The sequence below is a fragment of the Nicotiana tomentosiformis genome, chromosome 10 (assembly GCF_000390325.3).
Source record: "Nicotiana tomentosiformis chromosome 10, ASM39032v3, whole genome shotgun sequence".
NCBI lineage: Eukaryota > Viridiplantae > Streptophyta > Magnoliopsida > Solanales > Solanaceae > Nicotiana > Nicotiana tomentosiformis.
This window is the reverse complement of record NC_090821.1, coordinates 53,947,780-53,960,176: the sequence shown is the minus strand read 5'-3', so window position 1 is coordinate 53,960,176 and position 12,397 is coordinate 53,947,780. Positions and strand designations below refer to the sequence as shown.

Sequence of the window (12,397 nt, the reverse complement as noted above, 5' to 3'; positions counted from 1 at the left end):
TAAGTACTCCAGCCTCTCTGTTGATTTTGCAGCAACTTCCCTCCATTCATTGATTGATTCCATGTCTATCTTGTGTTATTCCAAATGTCTGGCTTCAGACTCAAGGATTCTCTTGCGCAACCTCTTGTATTTTACTTGTGCTTCGACAGCATCGTCTATGACCCTGTTTCCTCGATCGATCCCTAGCTCGACTTCTCCTACTATGTCATCATCCAACCATGATAGGTAGAAATACACATGACCGGCGTGGTACCGATCTGGTTGGATGGTATCTTTTTCCACAATAATCTTCAGATGCCACATATGTTGGGCCTCATACTTGGATGGAATGGCACCACCCTGAAAGTCTGCTTTGTAGTGAACCATCTTAGAAACTCGCGGTATGACTTATTTTCTCCCAGCCTGTCTCATGACCCTTATAGGAGCATAAGGATAGATACCCCTCAACCCGATCAACACTAAGTGAGGAACATCCCTGGACCTGATGATGAACTCGCTAGTAGGGAACCACTCGAACATCCAATGGACCTTGTCATCAGTCAAATTGTTAAAGAAGTGTACCCAATCCACGGCGTTTTCTGGTTGTGCAAACCTGTCTGGGATGAAAGTCATTCTTTTTGGATGGTGAAAGGCTATGTGGTCATTCCATGGTTGCCGCGGAAATTCCTGACGGTATTGTCCTCTTTGAAGATGCTCCAACAACCATATTTGCAGTAACAAATTACAACCCTCAAAATGTCTGAATCCCTTTTTACAACGGTCCAAAGCTCGGTATATCTCTACCACGGTTATTGGGACAATAGTGTAAGTCTGTCCCTCAATCCCTTCCATTAAGGTCTTGGTAACCATAGCCAAACGAGTGTGAATCCTGTCTCCTTGAATTGGAAATACTATCATACCCAGAAAACAGACGATGAACACAAAAACCCAATGATGAGTCCAGCCCAGGAAAGTGATGGCAAACTCATCATGATAGATACGGTAGGATGTGCAGTGCCCATAACGCTTGTAGAGGAAGTCGAAAGGTATGTAGGACTTCTTCAGGTAGACTAACTCGTCATTCTTTCTAAGACCCATCATTTTCAGAAATCCCCTAGAAGTATGATTTTCTGGTACCAGCAGACCAGGGCTATCCCAGGGTAGCCCGGAAAAACCTCTTATTTCCTCAAGAAGGGGAGTCATCTTTATGTTACCAAAACGGAAAACAACCCTCTTTTCATCCCAGAACATAGTAGCGGCCTCGATCAGTACATTGTTTGGCTGAATGTCCAGCAAAGAAGGTAAATTTCCAAGAATTCTTTTCACTTGGTTCTTGTCGCTTGGCGAGAGATTTTCCCACCAATCTAGCAATAGAGGTGAGATACTTCGGACCATGCCGAACCTGGAGACTTCGTGCCTCATTTTTGCAAAACAAATAAAGTTAGCCCTTTTCCCTTCCGGGTTTGACTACTTACACATTAATGATTAGCATATCGGCACGTTTTCTCCAAATAATGCACATATCATGATCATGCCCGTTGGGATTATGAAAATCCCAATGGACATTGGACAAGGCTTTCCTTAGAGAGTTATTATGCGGACAACATTCTAACTAATGCTAGGTTTGGACATGATGCATGCATAGTTAACATCAGAGTAGGGTTTTCTATAGAAGTCTAGATCGGTACCCTCAAGCGGATAACTTGAGAGGGAAAGGCACGGAACCGTTGACTGCACCGCTGATCGATTAGTTTTACCGCAAATAAGCCTTTCCAAATTTAAAAAGGGTAATATAGGAAAGGCGCAGACACTCATCAAGTGCCGCTATGGTATTAATTGTGCACGAGTGGAATATGATGCAGAGTATGTAATTATGCAAAAAATAAAACAATACCTTGTCAAGTATTTTGCATGATGAAAGCGATAAATACAGTATTTAATAAATGTAAAGACAGGAAAGAAAGAAAAACAAAGAAGGAGTTAGTTCGCATCATGAAAAAAATTTATAATAAAGCGGTAAAAGGGGTAGGGATTGGGAAAGGCATAATGATTGAAGCCAGCAAACAAGGTTAAACGAAAAGCTGCATGTAAATTCATGTAAAAGGAAAAATAGGGAAGGGGGTGTGCATGTAGCAAATAAAAGGTGAATTTCAGCATAAAATAATAAAGACATGCTTATCGAGGGAGACTAATTCACACAGACCAAGTTCATTATGGTAAGAGCCTAAGGATACCCCAGTAGAGTCGCCATGCTGTCGCGCCCTATTTTTCCTTGCGGAAAGCGGGCTACGACGTCGTGACAACTCTTTTAAATGGGAGGGTACTAAAAGAGAGTCGCCACCTAACGGATATAGGTGCGTTAGGGCACCTATTTTGCAGATAACTCTGATTTAACTAGTTTGAGTCACCAAAGATCGGGTAAGGGCTCAAATTACCTCGAGGAGAAGGTGTTAGGCACTCCTCGAGGTCCACAACGGTGGATCCCGGCCGAACTCAAATTATATGAATTAGTCTAAGGGAAGGAAAGCAATTTGGACAAATAAAATGATTGACTTTAACAAAGATGGGGGTCCTAAGTCTTTTAGCCTAAAGGATCACCCCGTGCAACATAAATAATACTTCGTAACTCCCTCAAGATGGAGTGTTACTCATATTATTCAGCGGGCACAGACTATCATCTCCTGCTACCCGATTACTATCTTTAAGTTGTTTACCTAAAGCGCACTAGTCAATTCTAAGTCGTACTCTATGTGTGTACTACCCGTCCTATGCCTATGGTCCATGAGGCATTTGGACCTCTATTTCAGGGGGGTTCTAGACTTTAACTTAGGTTGCACAAAAATGATAAAAATAGGCGACATACAAAAAAACAAGTTAGGACTTTATGTAAAGGCAATTAAGGGCTCAAGTTAGCCTTCACACACAAACAAACAAATGCACGCGGGCAATACATAGTTTTAGAATTTGAGACTTAGAGTCCTATATGCATGGATTCTAGGTGATGCCGAATTCAATATCGTATATGTGGTGTTGCTGTCCCAAGTTAACTGATTTGCAGATTATGGAGGTCATGAAACCTATAGACATGATTTCTAAGCGACTATACGGTTTAGGAGCATTTGGTATTACACGCTGATTATTAAGACTACAGGTTGTAGGTTATTAAACATATAGACATGATCTCTAGGTAATTCACGCAGTAGGGTCAATAAAACTTATTGGAAATGCTCAAAATTACTTATGCCTCCTTATAATCGCATGGATAACATCGTTTGAAGAGCGAGTGGTGATGTCCTATAGGCATGATTTCTAGAGACTAGTGATTGGAACTTATTCTCATATGTCAGCTCCTATAGGCATGCTTTTTAGATGGACAGTATGATGCAATAGTGATTTTAAGTAATTAAAATCCTATAGGCATGATATCTATTGAGTGTGGTGCAGATTAAAAGGACTTTTATTAGCATTCATTCCCTATAGGCATGATATCTAATAATCGGATAAAAATAGGTATAAGAGCAGGTAAAATATTTAGTCAAACGATCATGCTTTTGAATAATGTGCAGGTATTAGGCAGGTTAAGTGTAGTGTATGATTTCCTATTGGCATGGTTTCTAATAAGCAGAAATAGAACACAATTGAACCAAGTATTGAAACCATAGGCAAGATTGCTAACATATAATGACTGAACATAATAGGATACCTATAGGCATGATTTCTAACACACAATAACTAAACATACATTGTTGAACCTATAGGCAGGATTCCTACCCCATTGATTGCAAATATAAGATAAAAATCCCTTTTCCAATTTTACTAATACCCCAAATGTTATTATAAGAATTATTACAGGCCCAGAATAAATAGAATGAATTACAAAGTAGAATAGCTATAGGGATCATACAGCAAGCCCAAAGATACACCCGGCCAGGTTAGGCCTTCATTCTCATAGTTCATAACAACCCAAAATTACATCCTCATGGGCATAAGGTAGCCAGGAATCAAGTGATTCACCTAGTGGGCACATGGCAGAGTTGAGCATTAGAAACATGGCCCTAGTGTGTCAGAGTTCCCAAGGGTTTCAAAAACCCAGGGCAATGCTCACACTAGGGAGGTTGATAGGGGAAATTCAGAGAAAGCCTAAGGACCAAATCCTAGTGTGTCAGAGTTCACAAGGGTCTCAATTGGACCCCGAGCAGTGCTCACACTAGGGAGGTCAAATGATAGATCCTAAGTAGCCTTGCCTTTCAGCCGGCTAAGAATAAGAACTCAAAGAGACCAAGTAGTAAAGGAATAGACTGAGGTTAGCTGCATATCACTGAAGGATACAAACAGATTCAAATTGAGCACATAGAACATGTAGTATAACATGCTTAGGTTTTGAGAACAGACTTAACAAAGTTTCAGAAAAAACAAGTTCAACACATAATGCATATACTAACAAGACAAGTTTGCAAGATTGATGTACACAGACTCATATTTAGAAGAAAAAAAAGGTTCAGATTATGTTAAGTACAGATGCTAGTGTCCCAAGAAGGGTTCATATCAATTGGCAACAGAACTTAATAGAATGAGAACAAATTAAAGCCACTATTGGGAAGTCAAGACATGGTAGAAACATACAGGATAGGCAGGGCTTAGCCTCATGCAAGATTTGAGACAGTGCTTAGTCTCATGCAAATGGAAGGCAATGCTTAGCCTTATCTTGTTCCTGCATTCAAAGAAAAATCGTGAGTTTTGCGGGAGAGGTTGGTTCGTGCCTTTGTATGCTTGCTTTGTTCTATTCCGCATTGAAATCTTGTCCGCGTTACCATGGGTAGCATTTGGCTAAGAATAAAGTTTTCGAAAAAATATGCATGCATAGTTATTAAAAACATAGTAATTTGTAATTTTAAAATTGATTAGATGAACCAATAACTGCGACACTGTTAGAGACATTGCGACCTTCTTGCCATAGAATTTTGAGGGTCCTCCTCAAAATTCTGCCCTATTTACCTAGACGAATCTCTAGCTATTCTGCTTACAGTGCCGTTGGCTGAACTTGCTTTGGAATTTTTAGGGTCCTCCTCAAAATTCTGCCCCAGTTTTCGATTATGGGGAAAATGGAAATTTTATTGAATTGTGACCGAACCCACAGGGCTACCTACGTATCCCTTCTTAAACAGGAATCAGGTCAAGCGTAGTTCAGTTACATCATATGCAAAAAATTTAGACATAGTATCTAGTATCTTTTGACTGCGTCTGAATTAATAGGCTTTGGCCAAATTTCTCCATCCATCTCTACGAGTATGAGTGCTCCTCCTGTTAGTACCTTGTGAACCATATAAGGCCCCTTGCCAGTTGGGTGAGAATTTTCCTTTGGCTTCATCCTGATATGGAAAGATCCGTTTCAGCACTAGCTGCCCCGGTGCGAACTGTCTAAGTTTAACCCTTTTGTTGAAAGCTCTGAACATTCTGTTCTGATAAAGCTGACGATGACACACCACATTCATTCTTTTCCCATCAATGGGAGCTAACTTCTTGTAGCGGCTTCTTATCCATTCTGCATCACTGAGCTCAGCTTCTTGTATAATTCTCAAGGAAAGAATTTCTACCTCGGCGAGGATGATGGCTTCAGTACCGTAGACCAATAGGTAAGGAGTTGCACCGGTTGACGTGCGGACTGTGGTATGGTATCCCAATAAGGCAAATGGTAACTTCTCGTGCTACGGCTTGTGATTCTCTACCATCTTCCTTAGTATCTTCTTAATGTTCTTGTTGGTGGCTTCCACAACTCCATTCATTTGGGGTTGGTATGCTGTGGAGTTTTTGTGCTTGATCTTGGAGGTTTCGCACATGGCTTTCATTAGATCACTATTGAGATTGGCTTCATTATCAGTGATGATGGATTATGGAACCCCAAATAGACAAACAATACAGTCCCTGACAAAATCTGCGACGACTTTCTTGGTTACAACTTTGTAAGATGCAGCTTCAACCCACTTTGTGAAATAGTCGATGGCCACCAGAATGAACCTGTGCCCGTTTGAAGCGGTGGACTCGATTGGTCCAATGACATCCATTTCCTAGGCAGCAAAAGGCCAAGGTGCGCTGGTTGCATTAAGTTCATTTGGAGGTACTCGTATTATATCTGCGTGTATCTGGCACTGATGACATTTCTGGACATACCGGATACAGTCTGTTTCCATAGTCATCCAAAAGTATCCGGCTCTGAGTATCTTATAGGCTAGGATGAAACCATTCATATGTGGGCCGCAGGTTCCGACGTGTATCTCATCAAGTAGTTTGGAGGCTTCTTTGGCGTCAACACACCGTAATAGCCCTAGATCTGGAGTTCTTCTATATAGAATTCCTCCACTCTGGAAGAAATGGTTAGACAACCTCCGAAGTGTGCGTTTCTGGGTGTGGCTTGCATGCTCTGAATATTCTCCTTTTGTCAAATATTCCCTGATATCATAGAGCCATGGATTCCCATCTGTTTCTTCTTCAACATGAGCATAGTAAGCCGGCTGATTATGAATCCTTACCGGAATGGGGTCGATGAAATTCTTGTCCGGATGCTGTATCATGGAGGACAAAGTGGCCAATGCGTCTGCGAATTCATTCTGGATTCTTGGGACATGTCTAAACTCTATCTTCGTGAACCTCTTCATCATCTCTTGCACATGATATAGATATGGTAATATCTTGGTATTCTTTGTAGCCCATTCTCCCTGCACCTGATGTACCAGCAGATCTGAATTGCCAATTACCAATAATTCCTGGATATTCATGTCAATGGCCAAATTGAGCCCCAATATGCAAGCCTCATAATCTACCATATTATTGGTGCACGAAAATCTGAGTTTTGCGGATACCGGATAATGTTGACCTGTTTCTGACACCAAAACGGCTCCAATACCCACTCCTTTGAAGTTTGCGGCTCCATCAAAAAACATTATACACTCGTCGTAGGCTTTGGCGATATCTTCTCCTACGAATGATACTTCTTCATTAGGAAAATACATTTTTAGTGGTTCGTATTCTCCTCCTACAAGATTTTCTGCAAGATGATCTGCTAATGCTTATCCCTTAACCGCCTTCTGAGTCACATAGACAATGTCGAATTCACTCAATCATATCTTCCATTTTACCAGCTTCCCTGTAGGCATGGGTTTCTGGAAGATATATTTCAGAGGGTCCATCCTTGATATGAGATATGTGGTATAGGCACAGAAGTAGTGCCTCGGTTTCTGGGCTATCCATGTTAAAGAACAACAGATGCGTTCCAGCAAAGAATACCATGCTTCGTAAGGTGTGAACTTCTTACTCAAATAGTATATGGCTTGTTATTTCCTTCCCGTCTCGTCATGTTGTCCCAAGACACAACCGAAAGCCCCATCTAATACGGAGAAATAGAGTGGCAGTGGTCTACCAGGTTCTGGCGGGACCAGGACTGGTGGTGTGGACAAATATTCTTTAATTCTGTCAAAAGCTTTCTGGCAGTCTTCAGTCCAATTGGTTGTGGCATCCTTCTTTAACATTTTGAAAATCGGCTCACAAATCACGGTTGATTGTGCTATGAAGCGGCCGATGTAATTAAGACGTCCCAAGAAGCTCATCACGTCTTTCTTGTTCTTTGGAGGCAACAAATCCTGGATAAGCTTGACCTTTGATGGGTCTAACTCAATTCCTCGGCGGCTAATGATGAACCCTAATAACTTTCCTGCAGAACCCCGAAGGCACATTTTGCAGGATTCAATTTCAAATTGTACCTCTGAAGCCGATCAAAAAATTTCCTCAAGTCTTCTATGTGATTTTTACTCTTCTTGGATTTGATGATGACGTCATCCACATATACCTCTATCTCCTTGTGTATCATGTCGTGGAAAATAGTTGTCATGGCCCTCATATAAGCGGCCCCAACATTCTTCAGACTGAACGACATCATTTTATAGCAGTACACCCCCCATGGTATGATAAAAGTTGTCTTTTTGGCATCCTCTTCATCCATCCAGATCTGATGATATCCCGCGAAGCAATCCACAAAGGATTGGAGTTCATGCTTGGCGCAATTGTTGATCAGTATATGTATGTTGGGTAACGGGAAATTATCTTTGGGGCTTGCTCTGTTTAGGTCCCGATAATCGAAGCACACTCTGACTTTCCCATCCTTCTTCGGAACTGGCACGATGTTAGCCAACCAATTTGGATATTCAACCACTCTGAGAACCTTAGCTTTGATCTGTTTGGTGAATTCTTCTTTGATTTTCAAACTCATATCCGGCTTGAACTTTCTGAGCTTTTGCTTTACTGGCAGACACATTGGGTTGGTAGGTAGTTTATGAGCCACTATGGACGTGCTCAAACCGGTCATATCATCATAGGACCATGCAAAGATATCCTCATATTCCTTTAAGAAATGAGTGTATTCTTATTTCTCTGGTGGTGACAGGTGAATGCTTATACGTGTTTCATTGACTGTTTCGGAGTCTCTTAGATTAACTGTTTCAGTCTCATCCAAATTGGACTTAGGCTTGTTTTCAAAGTTTTCCACTTCTTTGACAATTTCCTCAGGCATTATATCCTCTTCCAGATCCTCTGAATCATTATCCTTATGTTGCGTTGTCTCATTACATGTCACAGTCGTAAGTTCATCGGGATAGGTAATAATAATGTTGTAGAGAAAACAAAACGTAAAGAATAATAATAAATACTAAAAATAGCAATGCATTTAGATAAATCTTGAAAACGTAAAACAGGTGTGGCTCGATGACCTGAGCAATTATTTCAAACAAAACATGCTTAAAACAAAATGATGAAAACATCTTAAATGCTTATAAAAATTGCTTTTAAAATAAATGATGATAATTGCCAGGCTACCCAGGAACTCGATGGGCCCTTGATGGTGCAGCAGTCTAGTTCTTGAGAATAGATCCCTTCTCCAAGGTCTAAATAATGAGGCCTTCCTCCTTTTCCTCCTCAACTATCGCACTGCAATCCATGTCTCCATCATCCAGAAATAGATTCCTTATACCGGCTAGAACTTCATCTTCTTCGGACTCTCACATCATGTCAGCTTGGTGAAATGACTGGCTCAAATGTGGTACTGGTTGCTCTAGAATATATATATTTGAAAACTATGAGGAAAAAATCAGGTATCAACAATTATAGCCCATAGTAAGTGTCCGAGTCAATCCATCGTCACTACTTCTTCGAGGTTAGGCGGGATACTTATTGGGTACGCGTTGATTTACATACTCATGCTACACTTGCTGCATATTTTTGTGCAGGTACACGTATGTTTAGCGGCCTTGTGGGCGCAGAGGCACGATTATGGCGGGGACTTAGGTGAGCTACATTCTATACGACGTTCCGCAGCCAACAGAGTCTCCTTCAGAGTACTTACATTTTTTCTGTCCAATTGTATTTCGGACAGCTGTTGTATTTATTTTACATTCTTAGTAAATGCTCATGCACTTGTGACACTGGGTTTTGGGATGATTATGGGTTGTCTTGAATTGAAATCATTGAAAATATTATTATTTACTTTGTAAACTCCATCTTTTGCTATTTAAATTGAAGGAAAATATGATTTCAAAAGTAACGAAAATGAGAACCCATTTAAGTATTCATTGTTGGCTTGCCCGACAGTGGTGTCTGGCGCCATCACGACCTTTATGGATTTTCGGGTCGTGACATCATAAATATCCTCACAATCAGGCCCTTGGCCTCACTCAGTCATCAACCTCTCCAGTCTCTGGGCTCTCAGAAATCATGATAAGCATCCCAAACAGCAACGATATGATGCATCAATAATGAACAATAGAGACTGAGATGTAATGTGCAAGTAAAACTGTGACTGAGTACAAAATAGCAATTTAGTAGATAATTCAACATGTACACGACCTCTGTGGGTCCCTACAGTGTCAACACATGGTTTAAACATGATTTATAGTTAGATTTCTCTAATATGTGGAAAATGTACGGATATCAATAGATTATTCAACTACACATTTCTATGGAATTGACCAAGTCACAATTCCTACGGTACACGCCCACATGCCCGTCACCTCAAAACCAATCACAAATCACAAAAACCGGGGTTTCATACCCTCAGGACCAAATTTAGTACTGTTACTTACCTCAATCCGAACAATTCTTTATTCCAATAAGCCTTTTCCTCGCGATTCGGCCTCCGAACGCCTCGAATCTTAGTCAAAATAATTTGATACAATCAACACGAGGTATATGAGTCAATTCCATATGAAAATGCTAAATTTCACAATAAAATTCAAAATTAATTCAAAAATTAACAATGGTGCCCACGTCTCGGAACCTGACAAAAGTTACAAAATATGAACGCTCATTCAACCACGAATTCAACCATACAAAAATTACTAAATTCCGACTCTGATTCGGCCTTCAAACCCTCAAATCAATTTTTGGAAAATTTCTATTCTAATCCCCCAAATCACGAAATAGGTGCTGGAAATAGTATTAGATTCATGAATAACGTACCAAATCAAGTTAAGACTACTTACCCCAGTCCAATTTGTGAAGTTTGCCTCTGAAAATTGCCCAAACCGAGCTCCCCAACTCTATTTTTGTAAAAAAATGGCCAAAAATCCCGTTTATAGAGCCTCTGATGTTTTCGAGCACCACAGGTAGTGTGGGCGCTGCCTGTGGCACAGTTTCCAGAACCCCAACAATTCCCAGTGCCAGGGCTAGCGCCCCACGCTACCCTGAGCGCTGGTTGCGACGGAAAATCTTTTTCGACACGGAAATGGGCATAACTCTCTTATACGATGTCCGAATTCGATGATTCTTTTTGATATGGCTCCAAAATATCAATACGGATCTAATGCTTCAATCAAAACGGAATTTGGAGCTCATTTTCCTAATGTGATACCACTTATTCTCGAAAAAACAACATCAGAAACATTTTACATTCGATGCCGAAACCTAGCAAATCAAGTCCGATTGACCTCAAATTTTGCACACAAGTCATAAATGACATAACGAACCTATTCTAATTTCCAGAATCGGATTCCAACCCCGGTATCAAAAAGTCAACTCCCCGGTCAAACTTCCAACTTAAATTTCTTTTTTAGCTATTTCAAGCCTAATTTAACTACGAATTTCAAATAATTTTTCGGGCACGCTCCTAAGTACAAAATCACTATACGAAGCTATTGAAATTATTAAAACTCTATTCTGGGGTCGTTTATATATAAGTCAACATCCGGTCAATCTTTTCAACTTAAATTTTCATCTTTGAGACTAAATGTCCTAATTCATTCCTAAACCTCACCGAACCCGAACCAATTACCCCAGCAAGTCACATAACAACTGTAAAGCACAAATTAAGAAGTAAATGGAGGAACGAGGCTGTAATACTCAAAACAACTGGCCGGGTCGTTACACCAGACCCCACGGTGTGCGATTGATCACGTCCAACTATGCCTTATAAAAAGGACTAAGCGGTCATTGCAAATATATTCCGGTTAACAAGTCCGGAGTCGAATCCCATAGGGAATTAACCTATTAAGCACAGCTACTAGACTCGCACAAATTCATGCAATCAATATTCAGAAATATTTAAATAACAAGTTGGATGTTTACTAACTAAATATCACGTAATGAAAATGCAGTAATTAATAACTAACTACGAACAGATTGTAGACAAGAATTGGAATGGTCTAAATTTCTGATTTTCCCTATTGTCGGAATCCTTTCCGCTACGTTTCCTATAAATTTGCCTAAGTTTTCTCTTCTGATCATGAGCTCTCTGAGTGTCGTAATTCTCTCCCGAGTAACTACCACAATTTACTAGATATATTTTTTCGAATTACGCTAGCTGGCACTAAGTTACGGCTCACTCGGATCGCACCAAGGTTTCGTTATTCCTAATCCCACCTTTAAACCCTCCGTATTGATCCCTCATATATGTTAGGAGTATCACCAGAATGACGAGGCCTCTTGTCAGACCCCTGACCTCCCTGAGTAAGAACCATCTCGACTCGTCTGGCGACATTAGTAGCCGCTTGAAAAGAAATCTCACTCCCAGTCTCCTTAGCCATCTGCAATCTGATAGGCTGAGCAAGTCCATCAATAAACCTCCTCACCCTCTCTCTCTCTCTCTCGGTGGGAAACAGAAGAATAGCATGACGTGCCAAATCTACAAAACGGGTCTCATACTGAGTAACTGTCATACTGCCCTGCTGGAGACGCTCAAACTGACGGCGACGATCCTCTCTCAATGTGATAGGCAGCAACTTCTCTATGAAGAGCTGAGAGAACTGGTCCCAAGTAAGAGCAGGCGACCCAGCTGGTCTGGTCAACAAGTAATCTCTCCACCATTTCTTGGCGGAACCAGTTATCTCAAATGCAGAAAAATCGACCCCATTGGTCTCCACTATACCAATGTTCCGTAGAA

The 12,397-nt window shown here is 40.8% G+C and overlaps 1 protein-coding gene across 1 annotated transcript; it reads right to left on the bottom strand.

Moving 5' to 3' along the window:
• Window positions 1–5,225: 5,225 nt before the first annotated feature.
• On the bottom strand, window positions 5,226–6,041 carry LOC138900180 (uncharacterized). Its single transcript, XM_070186895.1, has 2 exons — window positions 5,897–6,041; window positions 5,226–5,641 (listed from the first exon to the last, which is right to left on the bottom strand). Exons 1-2 carry the CDS (start codon window positions 6,039–6,041, stop codon window positions 5,226–5,228), a joined length of 561 nt encoding a protein of 186 aa, XP_070042996.1.
• Between the last annotated feature and the right edge of the window lie 6,356 nt (window positions 6,042–12,397).